The 23,577-nt window shown below is 48.6% G+C and overlaps 9 protein-coding genes across 10 annotated transcripts in view; 6 read left to right on the forward strand and 3 right to left on the reverse strand.

The window, feature by feature from the left end:
• Positions 1-1,272: 1,272 nt before the first annotated feature.
• On the forward strand, positions 1,273-3,498 carry TERG_07406 (uncharacterized protein; the record flags this gene model as incomplete). Its single annotated transcript, XM_047748774.1, has 7 exons — positions 1,273-1,499; positions 1,598-1,811; positions 1,897-2,016; positions 2,074-2,125; positions 2,189-2,441; positions 2,505-3,160; positions 3,236-3,498. 7 exons carry the CDS (start codon positions 1,273-1,275, stop codon positions 3,316-3,318), a joined length of 1,605 nt encoding a protein of 534 aa, XP_047604763.1. The 3' UTR covers positions 3,319-3,498.
• Positions 3,499-5,322: 1,824 nt separating this feature from the next.
• Positions 5,323-7,593, forward strand: TERG_07407 (uncharacterized protein). 2 transcript variants are annotated; one of them, XM_003231740.2, is made up of 2 exons: positions 5,323-6,280; positions 6,336-7,593. In XM_003231740.2, the coding sequence occupies exons 1-2, from the start codon at positions 5,365-5,367 to the stop codon at positions 7,211-7,213; spliced, it is 1,794 nt and encodes a 597-aa protein (XP_003231788.2). In that variant the 5' UTR covers positions 5,323-5,364; the 3' UTR covers positions 7,214-7,593. The 2 variants fall into 2 exon arrangements, with proteins under 2 accessions (XP_003231788.2, XP_047607233.1); XM_047750388.1 differs by having other exon boundaries at positions 5,323-7,593.
• Positions 7,594-7,783: 190 nt separating this feature from the next.
• Positions 7,784-8,605, reverse strand: TERG_07408 (uncharacterized protein; the record flags this gene model as incomplete). Its single annotated transcript, XM_003231741.1, has 2 exons — positions 7,784-8,037; positions 8,113-8,605. The coding sequence occupies 2 exons, from the start codon at positions 8,603-8,605 to the stop codon at positions 7,784-7,786; spliced, it is 747 nt and encodes a 248-aa protein (XP_003231789.1).
• A 548-nt stretch (positions 8,606-9,153) lies between these two features.
• TERG_07409 (uncharacterized protein) lies at positions 9,154-11,190 on the reverse strand (the record flags this gene model as incomplete). Its single annotated transcript, XM_003231742.1, has 6 exons — positions 9,154-9,606; positions 9,695-10,020; positions 10,175-10,635; positions 10,711-10,824; positions 10,910-10,980; positions 11,038-11,190. The coding sequence occupies 6 exons, from the start codon at positions 11,188-11,190 to the stop codon at positions 9,154-9,156; spliced, it is 1,578 nt and encodes a 525-aa protein (XP_003231790.1).
• A 2,375-nt stretch (positions 11,191-13,565) lies between these two features.
• On the forward strand, positions 13,566-14,972 carry TERG_07410 (uncharacterized protein; the record flags this gene model as incomplete). The annotated part of the gene is made up of 5 exons (XM_003231743.1): positions 13,566-13,760; positions 13,826-13,930; positions 14,003-14,224; positions 14,294-14,436; positions 14,501-14,972. The coding sequence occupies 5 exons, from the start codon at positions 13,566-13,568 to the stop codon at positions 14,970-14,972; spliced, it is 1,137 nt and encodes a 378-aa protein (XP_003231791.1).
• Positions 14,973-15,942: 970 nt separating this feature from the next.
• Positions 15,943-16,726, forward strand: TERG_07411 (uncharacterized protein; the record flags this gene model as incomplete). Its single annotated transcript, XM_003231744.1, has 2 exons — positions 15,943-16,414; positions 16,467-16,726. The coding sequence occupies 2 exons, from the start codon at positions 15,943-15,945 to the stop codon at positions 16,724-16,726; spliced, it is 732 nt and encodes a 243-aa protein (XP_003231792.1).
• A 634-nt stretch (positions 16,727-17,360) lies between these two features.
• TERG_07412 (cell division control protein 45) lies at positions 17,361-19,975 on the forward strand (the record flags this gene model as incomplete). Its single annotated transcript, XM_003231745.1, has 2 exons — positions 17,361-18,122; positions 18,173-19,975. 2 exons carry the CDS (start codon positions 17,361-17,363, stop codon positions 19,973-19,975), a joined length of 2,565 nt encoding a protein of 854 aa, XP_003231793.1.
• A 410-nt stretch (positions 19,976-20,385) lies between these two features.
• Positions 20,386-21,979, reverse strand: TERG_07413 (uncharacterized protein). The gene has a single exon (XM_003231746.2). It carries the CDS (start codon positions 21,840-21,842, stop codon positions 20,634-20,636), a length of 1,209 nt encoding a protein of 402 aa, XP_003231794.1. The 5' UTR covers positions 21,843-21,979; the 3' UTR covers positions 20,386-20,633.
• Positions 21,980-22,619: 640 nt separating this feature from the next.
• The window catches only part of TERG_07414 (uncharacterized protein), a gene marked incomplete at both ends in the record, with an annotated part of 2,915 nt that continues 1,957 nt past the window's right edge, over positions 22,620-23,577 (forward strand). The window contains 3 exons of the mRNA XM_047748775.1: positions 22,620-22,721; positions 22,819-23,174; positions 23,261-23,508. Coding sequence (XP_047604764.1) covers positions 22,620-22,721; positions 22,819-23,174; positions 23,261-23,508 — 706 coding nt within the window. The remainder of the gene's footprint in view (positions 22,722-22,818; positions 23,175-23,260; positions 23,509-23,577) is intronic.

Genomic DNA, 23,577 nt, shown 5'->3' on the forward strand with positions numbered 1-23,577 from the left:
TAAGAAACGCAGAGGAAAAAGAAAAGCGCCTGTTATTTGTTACCTGTCGAAGCGTGTCCTCCCCTCCCTGCCCCCCATAGCTGCTGATCACTTTCAGGGGTAAATGAGGGTAAAAGCAAAGAAACGGCACCAAAGACCCAAAAACTCATCTCGTAACCATGGGGCCGTGACATCGGCAAAGGAGCCAGCCCTGGCGAGATGAGCGGCGGATGACGATGGCTAACAAACCGCTTCGTTGGGCATGCGTCCCCAGGTCGTCTGATATCTGTTTCGTGCGACGCTCTACCAGCTTTGCGGCGCGCCAGGCGAGCTGCTCGGTGTGAGAAAGGACGGTGGGCGACGAGGGAGGCAGTGGTCGAGAGATACCTACTCGAGGACGGAGTACCTGTCAGTCTCTTCCGTCCCTGGCAGCACTGCAGCAGATATAATATAATACATAACCACCAACTCTGTGAGAGCACCACGCCCGGGATGCCTTGCCTTGCATCAACCATCACTCGGAACAATATATTCACACATCTTACCTCGTGGAACGGACAACAAAACCATTGTTTCTGCTCCGAGGTATATACCGCTGCAAGGGAAAAGAAACATGGAGTGTACATCCAAAAAATGGCTGTCAGAGTGGCTGAAATTGAGATCTCCTGATGGTCCGACTGCGCGGAGCTTAACTAGTTGAACACAAACAGCCAACAACCTGTGATATCTGTGATGGAAAGCAGATCTGGGAGTTCCACTGCGAACACGCTAGTTGACCAGGGATTATCTCCCTGTTTTTCTTTTTCTTTCTTTCTTCCCTTTGCATGGCCAGGTGAGGAGCGAGCCAGGATGAAGCTCTGTTCCTGCCGGGGGTTGGTGGACATGGAGACGCCCAAAGGGACCCCCATAAGGAGTAATATTATTATGATTTGAAGAAGATGGAGAAGCAAAGTAGTAGCAGAAGAAGAAGAAAAGAAAAAGAAAGAAAAAGACCTTCATGTCGATCAAGGGATCTCGAGTTTAAGGGGCCCTCGGCTTGCTCTTCCCTTCTCCATCTCCCAGTTGGGTTGTGGGATGAGATGATATCTGATTGCTGCTGTTGAGCCTGATATCCCGCCTGGTGAGCAAGACAGTGGGTTGCTTTCTTCTTATTTTCCGTCTTTGCATCTATATATTATAATCATCGAGTCCCTCCTTTGCGATCCTACTATCTTCTTCTTCTTCTTCTTCTTCGTCCTTTCGTTCTCTCATTTATTATACCACTGGACGCCGAGCATACGGACATAACCAAAGATGAGGTCACTATCATTCCTGGGCGTTTCCTCGCTCGCCCTCTCCTCCCTCGCCCTGCCTACCATGAATCAGAACCAGCATCGATTCGTGGGCCTTGCCGATCTTGCCGATGAGGACAAACCGCAAGCTATCAAAGATGCATTCAGCCATGCGTGGAAGGGCTATATGACTTACGCTTACCCAATGGACGAACTCCGGCCAGTCTCCAACGGGGGATCCAACCCACTGTACGATATTCTATTACCCTATTTTGCCTTTGTTATATACGCATACATCATCTACAGCAATCACCATTTGTCGCTCCATGCTTATTATTATGTGTTAGGAACGGTTGGGGAGCCACGCCAGTTGATGCGCTTTCGACTGCCATCATCATGGGCTTGCCAGATGTCGTGAACCAGATCCTGGATCATATTAGCAAGATCGATTTCAGCAAGACAGACGATCTCTGCAGCTTGTTTGAGACCACTATCCGCTACCTAGGGGGTTTGATATCTGGTTACGACCTGTTGAAGGATTCAGGAGCTATGAACGCAGATGTAGGTCCAACTGTTGCTTAGCTATGGAGGCGCACCATTAACTACGGGTTTAAGGTTCAAAATCACTGACTATTATTCTATCTAGCCCAAAAAAGTCGATGTCCTGCTCAAGAAAGCTGTAGAGCTTGCGGATGTCCTTAAATTCTCATTCAACTCTACCACCGGCATTCCCTCAAACACCCTGAACATTCCTAAGCAGATTACTGTAAGTCGTTGGCTGATATGGTATGGGACATGGCAGGGTTGACACGGCTTAATGTAGGACGGCGCCACCAGCAACGGCCTTGCAACGGTCGGAACGCTGGTTCTTGAGTGTAAGATTCTATCTGATACGATGTGACATCTCCATGGCATACGACTAACTGACTCGTCCGTAGGGACGCGGCTCTCTGACTTGACCAACAAGGAAGAGTACGGCAAGCTTGCCCAGAAGGCTGAGGAGTACTTGCTCAACCCCCAGCCCAAGTCGAACGAGGTATTCCCCGGTCTTGTTGGAGGAAGCATCAACATCCAGACCGGCAAGTTTGAGCGTGCCAGCGCCAGCTGGGAGGGTGGTGATGATTCCTTTTACGAATATCTGATCAAGATGTACGTCTACGACAGTAGTACGTTTGGAAAATACAAAGACAGGTAAGAATTCATGCACCCAGTATCATTACAAACCAATCAGTATTGATAAATATATATATATAGATGGGTGCTGGCTGCCCAGTCGACAATTGAACATTTGAAATCTTCCCCTTTGCTACACCCTGACACCACATTTGTTGGAGCCTGGGCAAACGGAGCATTGGTCAAGAGCTCCCAGCATCTCGCTTGCTTTGATGGAGGCAACTTCATCCTCGGCGGACGAGAGCTAAACCGACCTGACTTCACCCGATTCGGACTGAAGCTGGTTGACGGCTGCCACAAGACTTATGCCAACACAGTGACCAAGATCGGACCTGAATCCTGGGGTTGGGACGAGAAGAACGTCCCCAGGGACCAGGCTTCCTTCTTCGCCAAGTCTGGCTTTTATATAAACAGCTCTGGCTATGTCTTGAGACCTGAGGTCATCGAGAGTTTCTACTACGCTTACCGAGTCACTGGAGACAAGAAGGTATGTATACTCGTCATTCTATGCACACGGGTTCATATGTTGCTTTCTCGACTAATTTCCCCTCGCTCTAAACAGTATCAACAATGGATCTGGGATGCCTTTGTGGCCATCAGCGAAACCACAAAGACGGACAGCGGTTTCTCCTCCATCAGCGATGTCAACGCTGCTAAGGGCGGATCCAAGACGGACAGCCAGCCCAGCTTCTTCTTTGCAGAGACTCTGAAGTACACCTACCTGGCTTTCTCCGATGGTATGATATTCCCTTGGAACTGCCTTTTACTCCCAAATAATGTTCAGATTCGAGGTGGCTAACTTTTTTCTGCAGAAGCCGACTGGCAGATTAGCCGTAGTGGAAAGGACAAGTTCGTCTTCAACACGGAGGCTCACCCCATCCGTGTCCGCAACTAGGCCTCTTCTAATCAACTTTCCTTTCACTGTACATATTATTCTTTGCGCTGCAAGGCTGTCCGCCCTTCTACTTACCTCTTCTAATTCAACTTCTTGCCTGCTTCTTTGCTTTCCCCGGATTTTTCCTGCTTAGTAATCTGCTTTGTCATAAATTAATAATCTATCACTATTACCTAATCTGCTGACCAAGCGACTGAGTCTGACTGGCTCGGCTAGCAGCGGGATTGTCCTTGCCGAGGCCGCGGCTGGCGTCTTGCGGCCGTTTCCCCCACAGAGTGAGTCCCCGATCAAGCAAGGAAAGCCGCCCAAGGGGGAGCGCTGGGACGTTTGAGGCCGGTAGCGCGCGTCAGCAACTGCACTCTCCTCGCATCGCCAACCTCACCAGCACCAGCATCGCCATGTCTGTCGTTACCTGGGCTGAGGCACGGCGACACCACATCACGTAACTGCACGAACGCCGACCCCCCGAGCGAGCGGACGAGAAAAGAAGATTCAGGCCGAAGGCAGACGAAAAAACGGGCGCCACAGAGAGAGAGGGAGCCACAGCAGACGAGCCGGGAGAGAGCCGGGACGGCCAGACGTGAGGCATGGAGGGTGCAGAGGTCGAACGGCCAACATGGAGCCGGGCGTCGAGCCGGAGAGAGTTCTTGCGCACTTATAAGGCCTGCATGTCCTGCCGTCAGCGCAAGGCGAAGTGCGAGCTCGGCGGGAACAACGATCGCGGGATTCCGCCAGGCCCGCCGTGTCTGCGATGTCGCAGAGAGCAGCGGAACTGCCAGTTCAGCGAGGACCGGGCCTGGGCGCGCAAAAAGAAGAAGGGTAATTATTACACCTGCTGCTGTTTACTGCCACTCCTCCCCGCCTTCCTCCCCGCCTTCCGCCGTTCCGCCCAGGTTTTTTTGTTTTTTGCTTTGTTTTGTTTCTTTTTCTCTTTTCTGCCGCCGGAGGGCGGATAAATGGCGGGAGTTGGGCGGACAGGCGGGACTCATAACGCGCATCTTAATGTCGTGCAGCTGGGGTTTGGGGGATAATGCTGCGTACATGTATGGAGCATTTGGCTGACGCTCATCTTGAATCTTCTATATTAGATTCCACCACGAACACATCCGCACCGGAGACGTCAGCCACTTTCTCCACTACCACTGCCGCTACCACTACAAACGCTGCAAATGCCGGCGCAGGGCAAATAGCCGGTGCTGATGCGGATACGGAGGAAGCCAACCAGGTGAACCAATCGGCTCATGATGGGCTCTACTCCGTATCGAATGCTGGGGACACACCCTCCTCAACGGGGCACCATGCTCACAACATACCCGGTGCGACTGGGGGGGCTCCCAATTCCAATACCAGCACAGCTAGCGGACATACAAGCATGCATTTTGACCCCGTCGGCCGCACTGCGCCTGCTACACCGGCTAACATGAGCAGCACCGGCAGTTTGTCACCTGTCTTGACCTCTTCCGCTACGAATAATGTCCATAGACGCGATTATCGAGGTAGCTCATCGGATCGTCTTCATGCCGGTGCACAGTCAAGTAGTTCCCATGGACTGCATACTTCAGTCATGCGAACTGTCGTGTCGAGTGGGAACGATGCGTTGAACATTCTCTTCCAAGCTGCTGCACAGGAGCAGGACAATGAAATGATCGATGTCGAATCTACTGATCGGCGGCCATCCATATCGAAAGAAGGTGGTACTGGGGATGATGTTAACGGTAGTGCTGGTGCAGGTACCGGTACAGGACAGGAACGCCCCTACTCGCAACATCAAAAGACACAGTCCCATGCAGGAGTACGCACCTACGATACGCCAACATCAACTATCTCGTATGGAGGTTTTCCCACATCGGACCCGACGCAGCTCTCTCACGTCGAACCAGACGTATTGGCTGTTTGGGATCAGTGCCGTTTTGTTAAGATGGGCTGGTTCTCATCCCGAGAGGCAGTGACTTATGTTGATATGTATGTCATTACCCTGCTCCGCAGTCCTTTTTTTTTTTTTTAGCTATGACTATCTAACTGACTGTTCTCAGGTTCTTCAAGAATATGGCTCCTTTATCTCCCATTCTTTCCCATTTCTACTCCCATCATAGAAATCACTACTGGCTCATCTCCCAGGAGCCTGTTCTATGTTGCACTATTCTCATGATTTCATCCCGATACCATACCCTACCCGGCGTGGGCGGAGCGTCCCGAGGCTTCTTCATCCACCAAAGGCTCTGGCAGCACTGTCAACATCTAATTATGCGCGTGATGCTCGGGCAGGAGAAAGGCTCCAAGGCCAAGACTCGCACTGTTGGGACAATCGAGGCCCTATTAGTAATGTCAGAATGGCATCCCCGGTCTCTACATTTCCCACCCGAGAGTGATGGATGGGACTCAGATTTGATGATGGACAATACTCCAGAACACCATGACTCGACAAGTCCGGACTCCTCTGTGTCCGCATCAAGCAGATGGCTGGAGGATGTCATTGAGCCTGCACGCCGTTCGGATCGAATGTCATGGATGTTGCTTGGTTCTGGCTTAACTCTAGCACATGAACTTGGAATCTTCGATACGGACGATTCAAGGGCTAAAAGCCTTATATCGAGCCCGGAAGGAGAACACCACGGTTTCCCAGTTGAAGAAACCATGAATTTCCCTCGCCATCGTATACGCCAGCTGCTTTACGTGTTTATCAATCAGCTAGCATCCAGGCTGGGGTGCATGTCCCTAATGCCGCAAAGCCTGAACCATTCCATAGTTGCCCCATCGTCGCTCAATACTGGTATTGACGAGTGGCAGACTTTTATGAACTCGTGGATCGAGTTGACGAAGTTGGCAAAATCCGTTACGGACATGTTCTTCCCCTCTGCAACATTTACACGACAACAGTTGCATAGTGGCCGGTATATTGGGCTTCTAGATCACTTCCGCCCATTACTATCTCAATGGCGGCAGAAGCATCTGGACTCTAAACGTAAGTGTGGCGCACTTCATATCTTCCCTGCCCCGCTAACAGTATATATACATAGACCTCTCACGGCCTTTCGTTGATATGATATTCATTGAGTATCAGTTTGTTAGAGTCTACACCAATTCCATCGGAATGCAAGCGGTCGTGGAGCGTGTTCTCAATGAATCAGACCCCGACGTTGTTATGGATGACGTTCGCCAGGCAAACATGGACGAAATTGACTATGAATTCATACAAGAAGTGATTGACGGCTCATGCAACTTATTACAAAAAGTCACCACGCTCGCCGAAAACGGTGCTCTTCGATTCTCGCCAGTCAGAATATTCCTACGCATCACAAGCTCGTCAATATTCCTTCTCAAAGCCCTAAGTTTAGGTGTGCGTAATGCCAAACTTCAAGAGTCTCTTGATATCTTGACAAAGAGTATCCAGGCTCTGCGATCGAGTTCACTAGATGACATTCATTTAGCCTCCCGATATGCAACACTGCTAGACTCTCTGCTCTCACGACTACGAAGAAGCTTTGTGCTATCAAATAAGAATCCAAAAGTCAGCCGGTCGACAACTCGCCCTTCTTCTGTTACTCCCTTGCCAAAGAACCAGAATGCTTCGCCTGCAACCCAGGGTTTGCAAGCATCACCACAACAACCACAGCAGCAGCAGCAGCAGCAGCAGCAATTACCCCATCCTCTACAGCAAACTCAAGTACAGTATTCTCCCGAAGGAGTTGGCTCTGCCCCTATGAATTCCTCCATGGATGTTTCTAATAATCCTGTCTTTGAGGATCCGATCTCTTCATTAAATGACATCAGTGCCGATGACTGGTTATCATTGCCCTTTGATCCTTCAATGGCACCCTTTGGAGACGGTAACAACCAGGCTTGGTCCGGTTTCGAAGGAGCTAATTTGAACTTCATATGGAACCTACCTTCATAAGGACATACGTTTCAAGTGGTGTCCTCGCTACTTTGATGTCCATATAAGGATACGACCTGCAATTTTTTCAGCAAGTCACGAGCCTCTGAATTATAATTTCGTGGAATGTAAGCTTTCTCTCAACGACTTGCTTCGGGAGACTGCCTATCGTGACCCGGAGCCTTGTATCGTCTCTCACTTTGACGGCCATATATACATGCACATACATCCAGCAAGCGTATGCGCATTCACAGTTTTTCAGGAATCTAATACCCGAGTGTATTTAGCCAGCTACTAAGCCAGTTCAAGTACAGATGCTTAATTCCAGATTATTTCAAGGTCAGAATCCCCGAATATGAACACAACTAGCAACCCCGTTACTAATATGTATCTTTCACAGACATTATCACATTATACATATATATATATATATATATATATATATATACCCTTTATATCAAATTTTGTTTCACTCCATGTATCTCTGCTCCTAGATTTTGTATTTTCAGCGAACCGAGCCTAATTCTTGAAGTACATTGAGCAATAGATTCCCCATATGTACGATACAGCTAATGAAATGCAGCCCACCCGTCACTGTTTTTTCGAAGTAAGAATGTGAATCGTTATTTTTCCACCCCCTTTTACTTCAGCTCTCGTCAGGGCGTCCTTTCTGGTAGATATATGCTTGAAACCGATCTTCTCATACACTCTTTGGCTGGCTATATTCCCATCAAACATCGAGGCTCGGACTTCCTTGATGTTCATATGCTTCCTGCCCCAGTCAATCACAGTCTTCGCTGCCATTGTCGTGATACCGCGTCCTTTATGGGATGGGCTAAGGAAGTCTGCACCATTTTTATCAGCCATAACTCCAACAATGGTTGGCCTATCTGGGGGCTTATAAAGAAGCAGAGACTTACTCCCCATTGCCCATATTATGCTTCCATCTCCAGCTTTCTTTGCAGCATTGGCTTCAAATTCTGCCTCTCGCACTGCATCATCCTCGATCTCGTAGAAGTCATTTCTCCTTATACCTATACAGCCTATAAGGGATTCCTTGCCAGTTTCTGGGTCTACCTCTCGAATTGAAGTCACTGGACAGCCGCTCAGGAAATGGTTGGTTGTCTCGTTTCCGTGTCCGCCTCCGTTAATACTACTGTTGTGTGCTTCTATTTCCTTTCTAATTTGCACCGAGCTGGGTATGCTGACTGTCCTCAGGTATTGCCTTGCCTCCTCCACGGGGTATGGGTATGGAGGGCCTTGCAGCCATATTGCTACCTCGAAATTGTTGAGGATACTGATGAGATCACTGGCATCCTCGATCCGTGGAGGAGTGATGATAATGTTTGGGTGCCCGGGTATAGTCAGGTACGGTTCGCCCCCAGGCCGGTCATATAGGAGATCGAAATCCATGATTGCTGGGACGCTTGCTTGTGAACGAAATCAGGATTTCTGGGGGAAGATTATGGCGATGTCTGGCAGCGTTGCGTGGCCTCAGGGTTTTTGTATTGAATCAACCCCTGGACCTGTATGAGTCAAAAGCCAACAGCTCAGTTCGTAGGTAACCAATCACCAAGTATCGGGCAAGGCTTAGCCTCAGTCTACGCCGCTCCTGATCCTTCGCATTCTGACTATCGTAGCCCCCTCGTCAACCAGGTACTCGACCATTTCTCCGTTTAAGAGCGGGAGTTGAAAATCGTTGCCAAGCTGGAATCTTGGGTGAGCTGCCGGTGTAGTTTTTTTTTATTTAGCTAAACAACGACTTTCTATGTACATACAAGCAAAGAGATCATCATCCATCATCATTATGGGGGGTCCATTTATTTACATAAATCTCGTGCATGCAAGTCTAGTCTCCTCAAGCTCATGAATTAAATGGCTAAGCCACGGGGATTAACTTGGTATCTGCGCGAAGGAAGAGGCTAAAGGAGTGATAGAAGGAGCAGCAACCTTACACTCGATTATTCGATTCGAGCTGCTTCTGCCCAGGGCCTTATTCGCGTGACTGGTCCCTTATAGACATGCCTGGCATGCAGGACGTAATAGATCAGAGAGAACATGACCACTCCTCCAAAAATGGCACAGCTCCAATTCATAGTTGTCACGTCAACTTTGCTAGCCAAGGGGAAGAATGAGAAACTAAAGGCGATGAGAAGGAAGAGTATCGCCATGGTCTCAACTGTGCTGGACCACCGGCCCATACTCCATCTAGCTGGTGGAAGTGGCTCACCGCGCCAGCGCCTGAGGCGAACGCAGGCGATGGAGATAATGTACGACGACAGAAGCGAGGCAGTACCAAGCGATATGATGGCCTGGAACGCAACTGTTGACCCGATGTTTATCAGGGATAGCAGGCAGACGATGAAGAAGCTGACACAGAGAGAGTTGAGAGGGACGACGAAGCGTTTATCTATCTATACGGTAATTATGGTCAGCGGTGCGATGATATATAGAGCTTCGTGCCCGCATTCGGATGCCACGGGAGAGTGAAGCCATAGTTACCTTGGCAAAAAATGAAGGGAAAGGAATGCCACCGTCACGGGCGAATGCATAGAGCTGGCGGGAAGTAGTGGCAACATTGCTGATGGCTGAACAGGCCTGAAGGACCAATATGAGGGATGTCATTGCTGTTGTTGCCCTAACAGACTGGGTAGCATGCAAGAAGACGGAAATAAAGGGGAAGCCGGTCTGGTCTTTGAGGACTGCATCGATGTCATACACACAAAAGGCGTATGTGATGAGCATAATCAAACCGGTGGTTCCGTTCAAAATGAGGGTCCAAAGCATGCTCAGGGGTAATACTCGGGAAGCATCCTTGATTTCTTCGGCTAATACCAGGGGGTCAGTCAACATGAGTCGGTTTTTTCAATGGTGTAATAGAAGGTAGGAAGAGAAGGCGTACACATATGAACGGCGGAATCAGGCCCTATACATTCAGATTAGTGATTTGCGTGCCATTTCAAAGGAATATATGTTCAATACCAATAAGGGCATAGATGGGGGCACCTAATCCGACAAGACAGGCGAGGCCATTATTTCCCCATCCCCCCCGGTCGACCACATTCAGGAAGACATCCTCAGATGAATTCAAGGGAGCCAGGACCCAGAGAGGGATCAGGACCGCGAAGAATCCGAATACATGGACGAGGAGGATGACCCCCTCGATGAAAGGCAGCTTCTGTGCAAAGAAGGTATTGAAGACTATAGCCACGAGGGCTATGGCAATAATCAGCAGAGTACCATGCCACCGCTCAGGTTGATAGCCTGGGTTGTTTATTGCAATAAGGCCGACGAGCATGTTCGCAACTGTATAGGAGCAGCCCGCAATGCCCGTATGCCAGCCGAGGACGCAGACCCAGCCGGTCACATAGCTCAGGAACCTCTGGCTGCTGGCCGGCGCGAATTCAGAGACCCAATGGTACTGTCCTCCAGACGTTGGAGCCCTGTAGAAGCGAGTATATGGTGAGCATGCCCTCTACCTGCGGCCTGGCCTGGAGGGAGGCCCGTTGAAGACTCACATCGAAGCCATCTCGGCCATGGACAGAATCACAAACGAGAAGCCAAACAGCCCGCCGATGTAGGTGTAGATCATGCCACTCAGCCCTCCGTTTACTAGACCAGTAGTGCTCGCTCTGGTATACAGACGGGCGACATCAGCTTCTCATAGTCCATGGTTGTGTGCATTTCCCCTTCATCTCGCAGTGTTGTTGGACGTACATCATGACAACCTCCCACGTACACATCAGCACAGCTGCGAATCCCAAGACAGACACAAATCGAAAGTTCCTCTACAGGGAGACAATTAGCCAGTTATTCAAAGAAGACGGCAAAGAAGAGTCGCCTACGTTCAACTCCTGACTGTTGCCGATTCGATACATGTCGCGTTTGTCCTGGAGCGTTCCGCCGCGCATCGAGGAGAGGCTCTCGCCGGCCTCCTCGACCGCTGGGCTGTTGGCCTCTGAGGATAGGTCATGCTTGATCTCCGACTTGAATCCCATGGCGACGGCCTGCTCGACACTGCTGATGGGTGGCAGGCGGAAGCAGGAACGGGAGCGCAAGACAGAGGGCCTGGGGGCGGCCGTCCTTTAAGAGGGAGGCCAGGAGAGCGCTGCGGGAACCTCGCACAAAGCCCGCCCGCCGTACAGATGCCGGACGAAACGACACCCGGGGTTTTTCTTTGGGGGGCCATTTTTTTTCCCCGGGGGGGGGGGGGGGGGGGGGGGGGGGGTCTTTCAGAGCAAATGGACATGTTCTCCCTTCTGGGCTGAGCAGGGAAGACGGAGAGCTCTCTGCTGGTCTCCGGGGCGGCAGGCTCGCTGGATGGTCCGGGTATATACATACATGCAGCTACACATACAGGCTCCTGCTCGCAAGGGGGGTCAGGCAGGATAACTATACCGCACCCATGGCTTTACGGTGACCCCGAGTATCAAAATTGAGCAAGGATACAACGGCAACAATCACTGTCAATCAGGTGAACCGGGGAAGACATGCCACCAGCAAAGGACTGGGTATATCAAGGCCATGCAGGGCATGTTCCACTGCAACCAACATCTGCGGTCTCCCTCGCCCAGAGACACGGCGTCAGTCTGTGCCAATGAACGGCAGAGCCGGGGCCAGAAGCTTTGGCTGAAAGAAAAGCTTGAGGAGCTTTTGCAGGCTGCGCTGAGTCTTTCTTGCTCGTCTGGTGCTATACCAGCGGAGGACTATAACTAGGGGGCTTGCTGCCAGGCATAACGATGTAACGATCCACTGGCATCTCTGTGCTGTCGTTGGTTTAACCAACTAATTACCAGGATCTCGAACTCGTACGAGGTCGGCCTGCCAATGAAAGACGCCATCATTACTGACAGGACTGCGAGGCCCGGAATCCGCACGCTGTCCCGGAACGCTCAGGGTGTATATTTCGACCTTCCTGCTGCTATGAAGGTGATTTAAGCGTCGTCACCGTCTGTTATCTGCACGAGATGTCAAGCTCCTCCGCTGGAAAGCAGAAGCCCCGCTAGAGAATGAATGGCCCTATTTCCACGCTCTTAGTTAACTACGGTGGCGGAAGTTGGGCTATAACAATATGTTGATGGCCTGGACTGGTCAAACTTGTGACCTGACCCCTTCGTGAGGTCCGCGTAAGTACGACCGAGCAACTCCATCTCCGTCATGTATGTCTTAAGCTTAAATAACGGTTTATTTAGGTTTCGGCTCAATGCTCCTGACTTCTGGTTACAGGCCATCCGGCTTTGTTGATCGTCTTTCTTTGTCTGATGGCACACAAAAACGCCAATCCGTCTCGCCATCTTTTCCCAAGCCAGAACTATCGGGTAACTAGTTATGTACAGCCAACGCTTTCGGTTGGAAATCCCTTGGTGCGATGATTGTTACGCCTAGGGATATCGTGGCACATTCGCCTGGTATCACAGGGAAAGATCACCTTCTTGTCCACGACACTTTGAGTGGCCTTCTTTCCCCTTGTTGGGCCCTTGCTGCATTACTCTATCATACTCCCTACCAATGTGCAACGTAAGGTATTTTTCCCTACGCACATACATGCATAACACTGTGTTAATGTAGGGTCTCAACTCCCCGGCGCCCTGTAGCACGGACAGGATCCTTTCCGACGTTGCCCTTCTCTCCAATTAACAAGCCATATCTGAAATATGCGTCATCTCGACGAATCCACTCGACTCACTGCCCATGTCTTCCCAATTAATGTGTGCTTGTTTCAACCATCTCTGATGTGATCGTTCATTTCTGATGTTGGTGGAGCACATATTCGCAACGGCCCCCAGCCTCCGGGCTCTGGCATGAGCATATTTAGATATTATTTAATTTCATTGCATCCTGGATACCGATGTGCACTTGGGCAGGGGACGAAAATCAAGGCGTACAAGGGTTTATTTTTTTTTTCATTAGGACTCTGCCCGGACCAGAGCACCGGGAATAGTTGAACGTCTGCGCTCTCGAAAAATACCGCGAGTCATTGCTCCCTCTGGCTGACCTTTTGCATTTTCGTCTTGCCATCAAGTCCCTGCATCCCCGAACAAGAAGACTGCATTCGTTACGGAACTTTTACACTGCTCCTATTCGCCCGTGGTCTCCGCTAAGTGACTTGAATTTACAGATCATATATACAGAGTAACGCATTTACCAGTGCGCTTCTTTTATGGAGTCTCTCATATCGTTCTTTCTGATAACCATAGCTTGGTGATATCAGTTGGCGTTTCATCGCTTGCTTGGTTTTCTCCAGAATATCTCCAGAATATAACTTCATGCCACGGGACAATATTTCGGATTTCAAGTCCAACATTTGCACAGCATTCCAGGGCTTGAGAATCAATGTTCCTTTGTTTATTGATGATTACGAGCCGACAACTTAATGGAGAGCCCATTTAGCGTCCCAGATGGTCACCGCGCCCACCATGTCACTGATACCGACCAAAGTGGACATATCGTTATTGTCTCAACACTTCTGATGTCGTGGATGGTGTTGTGCTTCTTCATCCGGATATACATACGTTCAGATATCAATGGCCCTTTTGGACTGGACGATTTGGTGGCAGGGATAGGATCAGTATGCTATTCTGACTTCTGAGCTCTTCTGGCCTGGCCTGACTAATTCTAGCTAAAATACTATAGATGTTAGGCATTGTTCATGTCGGTGTGTTACTGAAAGCGGTCAGCCAGGGAGTAGGAAAAGCGAAAGAACACTTACGCCCGACTGACATAAATACCGCTGAACAGGTATGACTTTTACCTCAATTTTACCATTCTCTAACGGTTACAGTGAAACGTGAAGCTGACTCCATCTACCAGACTCTCTATATCAGCGATATACTCTTCATTTTGGCATATTCATGTGCCAAAGCCGCCGTTGGTCTGCTCCTATACAGGTTGGGGCGTGACACTCTATACAAACGTGGGTGTGCCGCAATTGCACTTTTCATAGGGCTATGGGGAATGGCTGCTACATTCGCCATGTCCATGAAATGTGACATTTCAAACCCCTGGATATTGAGCGATAAGTGCCATCATATCGTTAGTGTAAACTGCTGCCCTAGATCTTCCCAATGTCATATCCTGCTAACAACGCTTTTCGATATCCAGGAATTACGTTGGCAAATTATCACTGCGTTTGACGTTTTATCAGAGCTCATGATGTTTGGAATGTTGGTATATCTCATCTGGGGATTGCAGATGGTGATGAGCCGAAAATTCGTTATAGCGGGCGCTTTTGCCTGCAGACTCCCGTAAGTGTCAACCACGATTGGATTACATTTGCCAAAGTTAACTGTTGGTGTCTGTCGAAATTAGCGTGGTAGGATTTTCTATATTTCGACTCACGACAATAAATGGCGTAGTAGATCTACGCGACCCAACAATTTCAATGGTGTCATACGTCATATGGACGGAAATACTCTTACATTACAGTATAATGGCGGCCACTATACCCTGCCTAAAGCCATTTTTCATTGCCTTCAACACTGGATGGGGCCAGGGAAGTCACAAAAGGACCAGCAGGTACCCTTCATATAATTCTGGGTCCAGTTCCAAGACTGACCCTAACTTTCCCAACGAGTTCGGGAAGATAATAGGCACTTCCCAGGCAGATTTCCGGAATGATGCCTCCGGAACAAGAACTCTATCACATACCCGCAACCGCGGGGAAGCTCCCTCGATTGAAAGTCACGAATCACAGCAGATGATAATTCGGGAGACCCGGGGTTGGACAGTTGAACATGAAAGCTTTGAAATGAGCAATTATGAAAATATGCATCTGGCATGATCTGTATGTGGTAGAGGGTAGCATGAGGTGACGGAGTCGGTATCAGGCGTTGGATCTCGAGTGTTTCTGTAGAGTACTCTGCAAGGTTACTTGAAATTATGGCATGATGCAATCAAGGCACATTTTTTAGACTTAAACATTCTCTCCCTTCAATAACACGGCACGCTCCCTCGTCAACACTTTGGGATGCATTTGCGCAGATAGCAATCATCCACGACATGATACACATATGGCCACCCCTACCGTCCTTCTCCTGAACAGGAAGTTAATCAGAGATAATTTCAGGCGATCACCCGACAGCTTGGGAGACATGGTACCCTTTGCCGAGTCCCATGCTGAATGACGATGCTTCGGGTACGCATAAATAATAACAGAACCCTCATAGGCAGGTCGAAATACCAATCAACTATCCATCGTTACGTATATAGTAGGCGGGTTAGCCTTATCTCTCAGGCAGCCACACCCACGCTTCTGCATCAGACTCTATGCTCAGGTAGGTGTCCTCCTTAGTCCTCTTGAGTTACTAGTCATCTTAGAAATCTGTCATTGCTTTGGCCATAAATTGTACATGCAGGGAATTAAGCGGAGATTACTAAAATTAGCTAACAGAGAGTTACCCAGCCGTTAGTTTAGGGTACGAACTAACGAGCCATTTTTTCCTCCACTCTTAGCTTTCATAACTTTACAGCCCCTTAATTCCAACCACAACCAAGGCATCCTACAGAGAGCCGACTTCGATTGGACATGATAAAGGATAAAGTAAGACTATCTCCCTCTGTGGTTTAGACTCGCATCGTTATCAGTCACTGCTTGTGGCAAATTTGACAGTGAGCAAGAGAAGACTTAGCTTGCTTGAACTCAGAATCCGATACCATATCCTACCAGCATTTTATGTTTGACTAATTAAGAAAGGGTGCCCATTTGCATTGAGTTAGGATTGTTTAACAAGGACGAATTTTTTTTCTACATTATGGTTCGTTTGGTTATTACCCGAGTCACTGATGCAGACTGGGACCAACTCGTTGAGGTCCAATTCAAAGCCTTTGCGTCCGAGCAATTCTGCCAATTCGTCAATGGAAAAGATACCCCTCTAAATCGAGAGCGGTGTAAAAAGAAATACACTTGCCATGAGCCAGAATTCTGGGGTGGTGCTCTGTGGCTGAAGGTCATTGATGCAGATGAGGTCCCGAGCAGCCACGCAAAAAGCAACGGAAATGGGAGTGTAAATGGGAACGGCAACGGAATCGGAAACAGCCCGACAATTCTGGGAGCTGCGCTTTACAGGCTCAATCCGAACTACTCTGCTGAAGACTTAAAGCGAACTGACCTGGAGCCGGAAAGCTTCAAATGGCTGGATGACCCGGAAGAACGACGGATTGCAGTTACGGTTATCCATGATGTGATGGATAGAAAAATGAGGTTTATTAAAGAGCCACACATTCGTAAGTCTAGATATCTTTTTATTCAAAAATTCTGCCTAACTCGCGAATATAGAACTCTCGATTCTCTTCGTTTCACCAGAACACCAGCACAAAGGGATTGGTGGCTCTCTGGTAAACTGGGGAATCCAGCTATCCAAGCAAATGATGCTCCCCCTTTGGGTTGAATCCTCAACTGCGGCTTATAGTCTGTATAAACGTCACGGATTCAAGGAACAAATCCGCTCGAAAGTCATAATAGGGTCTTGGGATATCGAATACTCAATTTTGAAATGGGAGCCTGAACAAAAGCATCAGCCGGTGAAAAGTAAATAAATCCCCCGACTTAGGGTACGAAATGATTACGAAGGCGTCTAAGAGGTTGTATTTTGTGTTCATTAGTTATATAGACTGTCGCGATGTGTTGGCAATACTTGGAGCAGGAATGGAAGGACAAACATTTCGTTAAGAATCCTGGAGCCATCCGTACCATAAGAAAACAACTTCCATTCTAATAGTATTACTATCAACTTTGTCAAATCTACATTGACCCGAGTAAGCCCCGCATCTATATAGCCTGAGGCCCTAGAATCCATGCGATGCCTAAGTATATTGATTGATGCATCTTGGCCTGAACAGAGGAGGTACCTAAGCCGAGGTTCGGCTCTCGGCCCGTCCCGCAATTATATTATATAAGCAAACATGACTAAGCAACACAATACAGATGACTAAGTTTAGTTAACCGTAACGTAATTACGAAACCTTAAAGATCTCTTTTAGCGTTTGACGCGGTGCAAAACACTTTGTGCCTGGGCAGTCGCGTTTAGTTTGGATCTCAAGTAGAGAGAGAGAGAGACGTTCATACACACCACCGTCGACATCAACCACCGTACCCAGGCTTGATAAGGAGGAGATGCACCAAGAACACGCTGCTATACAGACGAAGACCCTTTTCGTGCACTAAGCTGCAATGTATCTCCCTCGGAGCCTCATTTCTCATCTCTACCAGCAGCTGCTCAGGTCGCATAATCCATTATCTCCTCCAGTTTTAATCCTCGTGGCGTTGGAGCCAGATGCTCTATGTGCCTGTCGAATCCTCACAGCGCTACTGAAAAGGGACTATATACCTCACAAAATACAGCCTATCGCCGGATATGGCGACCTTTCTCAAGCTGGCGCGGAACTCGTGCACCCAATGCATACATCGAACGGTGGGAGTGGAGGGGTTGTGGTGTGTTTAGGCGTGGGTGGCCTGGTTGATCTGTGTGAGACATTGGGTCTAGATGTGAATAAGGATGAGCCGGGGAACATGGGAGGAATCGAAGTCTGGGTCATCGACGCGCGAAGACCGTGGAATTTGACGAACGTTTTTGGAGGAATGGGTGAACCAGCCACGCCGAGAGGATCTGATACCCATGCTATAGCGGGCGTTGACGGAGTAGATAGGGGCCGCTTGACCGATATGTACAGACCAGGCAAGGGAGGCATTATCGCCTTTGATGATGGTGACATTGACGAGGAACTTGCCGTTGAACGTGAAGCCTACTATACTCTCGAGACTCTTCCTGAAGTTGGTGAGGAAGATAGTGACGACGACGATGATGCTACATCAGATGAGGAGATACAAACACAGGGTAAGAAGAGGAAATCTTGGTCGGGCCGGTATGATGGTGATATCGCTGCATCTGAAGATGAAGATGGTCGCCCAGCCCAACGACGAAGGAGTAATTCGGTAAGTTTTCTGCACTACTTGCTTAAGCTGGCCTCCTAACACTTTAGTAGGGGTCTTCAATTGCTTCACCCCTAAGACTGAGAGAGGGAAGACACGACTCCTCCCAATCGTCTCGATCCAGTTCACCAGTTTCTGATACTCCATCTCTCATCCTACCCAAAGAACCTTCGACACGTACACTACGAAAACGTTTAATCCGACTCAAACGAAAACATGAGTCTGTTCTTCAAGCCTACTATTCTCTTGGCACATCATACTCCGAGCCTATCTCGTCCTTACTATATTCTCTCGCATCTGAGCTTGGCCGTGACGACAATGACCTGTTATGGCTTGCAATTGTTGGCGTTTCGAGTCTGGAACTCTCTGGACGAACAATGTCCGGTGTGGGCATATCAGATGCTTCCGAATCAGGTGGCTCAGCTGGATGGGGCGGGCAAAGAGGAGAACGCATCCGACAGATATTACGAGACGAAGTTCGTCGTCTAAACCCCCCAGATGACAACGATGCTGGTCGAGAGGCACTAAGAAGCGAACTAAATGGGGTCATACCTACGAACGCGCGGTCACCAACCGACACCTCTATTCTACTCTCCCCAGAACCCCGTCTCTTATTATTGCGACACTGGTCACTCTATGACAGCATGCTGCATAGTCCATATCTTGCCCCTCGGCTGCATGTTTGGAATGAAACCGGACGAAAACGGCTAAGAAAGCTGCTGGCAAAAATGGGCGTCAGCTTAACACAGTGCCAACAAAATTATACCCATATGGATATGGACTTGAAACGTGACTTACGCCAGAAGATGCTTCAATATGCTCCCATGTACGGCATGGAAGGGCTGGTCCCTCCTGCGTCTTCTGGCGGACGTTCAGGATCACGCGAAGGATGGGGTTTTGCTCGTTGCTGGGGATGGAAGGCCTGTCTATCCGCTACAGATGTTGGCGTGATACTGGGGTCTATACTCGAGGTAGGCTCCTTAGGTCCATCTACAACTGTTTCCCAGGCCTTTTCTTCTCATTCTGGCGAAGTGTTGGCTGGTGCAACTCAGGCAGCCAAGTTGGGAACCGATAGTGCAAATGTGCACTCTCGGTTTTGGAGTGCATATGACGCCCTGGCTTCCACTTCAGATTCACCTACGCAACTCCTCACGGCAATCCCCTTAGCTCAACACCTCCACCGAGCGATCTTACGAACGGGGACTGCTCTTCTCTCGAAACATCAAATTCGCCATCTTCGTGCTTTTCGCATTGCTGTGGTGAAGGAAGGGCCTGATGTGAAGCTCTTTACAAACCCAGGTGCACTTACAAAGCTGGCATTGTGGATCGGTGAGGCCGTCCGTATACAAGAGAAGGAAAAAGGACCTGGGATGAAGATTGGGAAAAGACGAGCAGCTGGCACGCCACTGGTTCTTGCTGGTCTGGATGAAGACCGAAACGTCTATGTTGTAGTCGGAACAGGTGGAGGCGGTGGTGTCATTGACTTTACAGCTATGGCCAAACGACGCGAAGAACAACGGAAGAAGAAAGAAGCACGAGAAAAGAAAAGGGCTGAGAGAGAAGAACGACGAGCCAAAAGAAGAGAAGAGATGCAAGATGATGACGACGAGCTGGCTGAAGAGGCAGACTCCTCCGAATCAGATACGGAATCCGACTCAGAGTCGGAGCCGGAGCTGGACAGCTTCAGCAGCAAGAACCTGATACGAAATCGTTTCGGTATTGCATTCCAAGAGGTTGTTCATGAGACCAACGCCAGAGTACGAATAGACAGCTTCGAGCATTGTGTTGTTGAAGTACAAAAAGAGGATCTCGGGGCATTTCTTGAGGCTCTTAGCTTCAGGAGTGTGATTGGATGATACCAACCAAACTGTGCTCTTAATTCACTTTTTATACTACATACCTTGAAACTGTTTTATGTTATTTCGTTTGCTGCGTTGGAGCGTTTTTGAAAAGCATCTTATTCCCCCTCTCCCATTTATTTTCACGTTTTCCCCCGTTTGTTGCCTTCGCAATTTTCATTTTTCTTTGACATTTTATGAAATCTCAACTGGGATGACGTTCGTCTGTTGTACTTAGATTAAACTGGGTCTTCTAGTTTACACTCTTTTCGCTCTACTGTATCTTTTCCTATGCTCGCTCCTTGCACTTTGTTCTGTTTTATCTTTATTTTTACCTTATTTTATTTTTTTATTTTTATTTTTATTTTTATTTTTTATTTATTTTTTATTTGTTTTTTTTTTTTTTTTTTTTTTTTTTTTGGAAATTTTTGTTGACTCTTGATGTATATACTGGTCTAAATTGTACGGGGCTCATGATAAGCAAGCGAATAATGAACGGCATATTCTTTTAAATTATGGTTAAATAAATCTTTATGTGCATAACTCTGCAGGGTAGCAATATTGCCCAAGCGCTGGGCCGAATCTTGTATTACCAATGTAAAGGGGATATAATCTAAGCTCGAGTGAAAAGAAAACGCACTACAAATTAGAGACGTAGAAATTTTTAGGGCCTGTGTTATGACCTTCCCCGAAGAGACCCAGCAAACCACACGCCCCCTATCCCAAACAAAAGTGATAAACCAATGATATGTTTGCTCCAATCATCGGCGTCACGCACTTTCATCGGTCCAGCCAGTTTATGAATAGGGGAGCCTGTTTGTGATGGCAAGGTAGGCTTTTTTTGACCCACAGAAGAGGGGTCAGTGGTATTTTCCAGGTGTTCTTTCTCCATCTCTTTCCATTGTTCTACTAACTTGGCAATGGCCACAAGGTCTTCCTTGACCGAATGCTCAGTGTTATTCACACTGCTGCCTGCTTCAACTTCCACTTCCTGAACATTACCGAAGAAGTCCATGACGGTTCTCAGTCTACCCTCTGCTTCACCACCAGGGAATAGATCCCATCTTACCCCAGGCTGGGAATGGATCTTTGACTCATCGTAGGAATCAAACAAGTCGCCTAGGGTACGCTTGGAGTTCGCACTGGTGACTTGTGTTTCGAGGAATTCTAGGATATAATAAGTCCAGCGGTCGATGACAGCAACACCGACATCGCTGTCTGCATGGTGGGAATAAGAGGACTGGTCTACTTCGCTTGAGCCTGTAGCGATTATATTCGGGGAATATAGATGTGTGTACATGGTGTTCGCCTGGCATGTATCAATCATAAAGAGCAACTTGTTGTATCGCTTCTTCTCCCACATCTGCCCAAACGCGTCCGCCAGGTCCCAGGCTCCGATTTCCTCCGAATCCTGGAATTTAAGAAACTGGTCACCACCGTGCCCGGTCATGTAAACAAGCACATTGCTACCGGCGTCCGAGCCCAACCTTTTGCTCTGCGGCACATCATCACCCAGCCTGTCAGTCAACAAGCGGATGAAGCTCTCCACGGTGACCTCATAACCACGGTAATCAACTTCTATATTGTCTCCGTATAGATCCAGCGCACGATCTGCATTGTTATATACCGTCCCGGGGAATGCGTTTCGAGGATTACATGCCATGTCGTCCGGTAGCATAAGGATAATCTGGGAGTCTGGTATCCCAAGGCGCTTCACTGTCCGATATAGAGATAGCACATTGGCGAGATGGCGATAGTTGAACCAAAAACGGGAGGTAGACACTAGCACTGCCCAGTTGGAGGTATGCGCCGCGGAGGAGACGCCGCTGGTAAGGAAGATGGCAAGGAGGGCGGCCAGGAAGGGGTAGAGGAGCCGTAGCTCCATCTCGATATCGACCTGTGGAACGGTATCACGGCAACGTATCAGGATTGCATTTTATCATTTCCCGTCCATCAAAAGGTACAAGTCGAAGGCGAAGTTGGAGTCGAAGTCGTCGATGATAATATGTAGTTGATCATAATAATAATAAAAATAATAATAATAATAATAATGCTATCGTTGATATGGAATATCAAAAGCGTCGTCGAAACTTCCCCGGCTTAGTCATCATGCGGGAGTGGCCCAAGCTTTTCTCGCCCTTCGTCCCGTTTAGGAAGTCTGATGAGGCTTCAACCTCACCTTCGATTTGTCCTTTTGCTCTTTCTGATATATCAAGTCTCCGGCTTCTCCTCATCCCCTCTGTCGTCCTTTTTACCTCCTGTTGTGTGCTCGTCTTGTGTTCGCCCCGTGTGAGCGTTTCGGCAGGTCGATATTTATAACCCCTGTCTGCTTGCGACGATCTAGCTAGTTAAGTTAGTTAATTCTCTCCTCAGCTCGCTCGGCCCTGCTGCCTGGCAAGACAACACTGCTTCTCGTACTCGGTCGCCAGCCTTCGACTCAGCAACAACAATTACTGCTTCTATCTCTATCTGTTCATCGCAGAGACGTGAATAGTCGGGCGTGAGAGTCTCTTCGTCCGGTCCTCGCGTTGACATTCACCAGAGAACCACAGCATATCGTAGCTCAGCTCTTGACAATACCGGGCGCAATTCTTGTATCTGACAATTGAGCAAGCATTTCTGCTGGTTGTGCAGCTCCCGAAGCTCCGTCCAAGTAGACACAATGACGAAAATCGAAGAAAGCATCCATTCAACAACAGTCGAGATGGAGAGTTCACGTCTAATGAAACTCCCGTTTGAAACCCTCGAGGCTATCTTCTCCCATGTGAGTGTGATAGCTCATATACCTGTAGACAGCCTTCTGGCCACTTTCTACTCTACCTTGCTGTTCACGACTGATACCTGTTGTGACTGTGTTTTAGGTAGACCCAGAGGATCTAGTCAGCCTGTGTTTGGTTTCAAGGTCGGTCAGGGAGCATGCTGCTTCTCGACTCTACCGATCTCTCGAATGCATTCTCCAGCCCAAGAGCGATCTCGAGCACAAGTGGCCGATTGACCGCCTCGCGAAGGAACTGGAGACATTGACAACAAGTGATTTCAACTATGCGGCATATATCAAATCAATATACTTGGACACAGCCCCGCTTACCGATGATAATGACTATCAGTTCCAAGAGCAGATAGCAGATCAGTTTAAATATGATACCCCCTGTGGAAAATTTTTCAACAACCTCCTTCTTGCGTCAATCAAGAGGATATCAACACTGGAATCCTTTCGGTATGGACAATTTGCTTTATATAAACCATAAAGGAGCACTAGCTATCTCATATATAATACCAGGCTTGTTCTAACTAGCAGTATAGATGGAACGCGGGCCTTGAACTCAATCCGGCAGTCTTTGCGGCGCTTGCAAAGATCCCAAGCTTGCAGCATATATGCATTCGAATGCCTGCGGGCGTAGAACCTATTCAGAAAAAGTCTACGCCAGCTCCTCCTCCAGGCCCTCCGACCCAGCCACTGCCTCTTCCAGTTCAGCTCAACCAAATTCATATGCATTCAGCACCTCCAATGGCCTCAGTTAATCATCTATCCCACAATTCTACAGGCTGTCGTGACAAGTTCAAGAGCCGCAAATATTGGGATCCAACTCAGACTTTCTCTCATTTCAACAGAATAAACA

This window comes from Trichophyton rubrum (genome assembly GCF_000151425.1).
Source record: "Trichophyton rubrum CBS 118892 genomic scaffold supercont2.10, whole genome shotgun sequence".
NCBI classification, from domain to species: Eukaryota; Fungi; Ascomycota; class Eurotiomycetes; order Onygenales; family Arthrodermataceae; genus Trichophyton; species Trichophyton rubrum.

What these genes read in the sequence shown, in the direction of transcription:
- TERG_07413 (XM_003231746.2), bottom strand. Translation starts at nt 21,842, where the DNA reads ATGGAGCTACGGCTCCTCTACCCCTTCCTGGCCGCCCTCCTTGCCATC.
- TERG_07407 (XM_003231740.2), top strand. Translation starts at nt 5,365, where the DNA reads ATGGCTCCTTTATCTCCCATTCTTTCCCATTTCTACTCCCATCATAGA. An exon ending in GAAGCATCTGGACTCTAAAC is followed by an intron (nt 6,281 to 6,335) that starts GTAAGTGTGGCG and finishes ATATATACATAG; the next exon opens with ACCTCTCACGGCCTTTCGTT.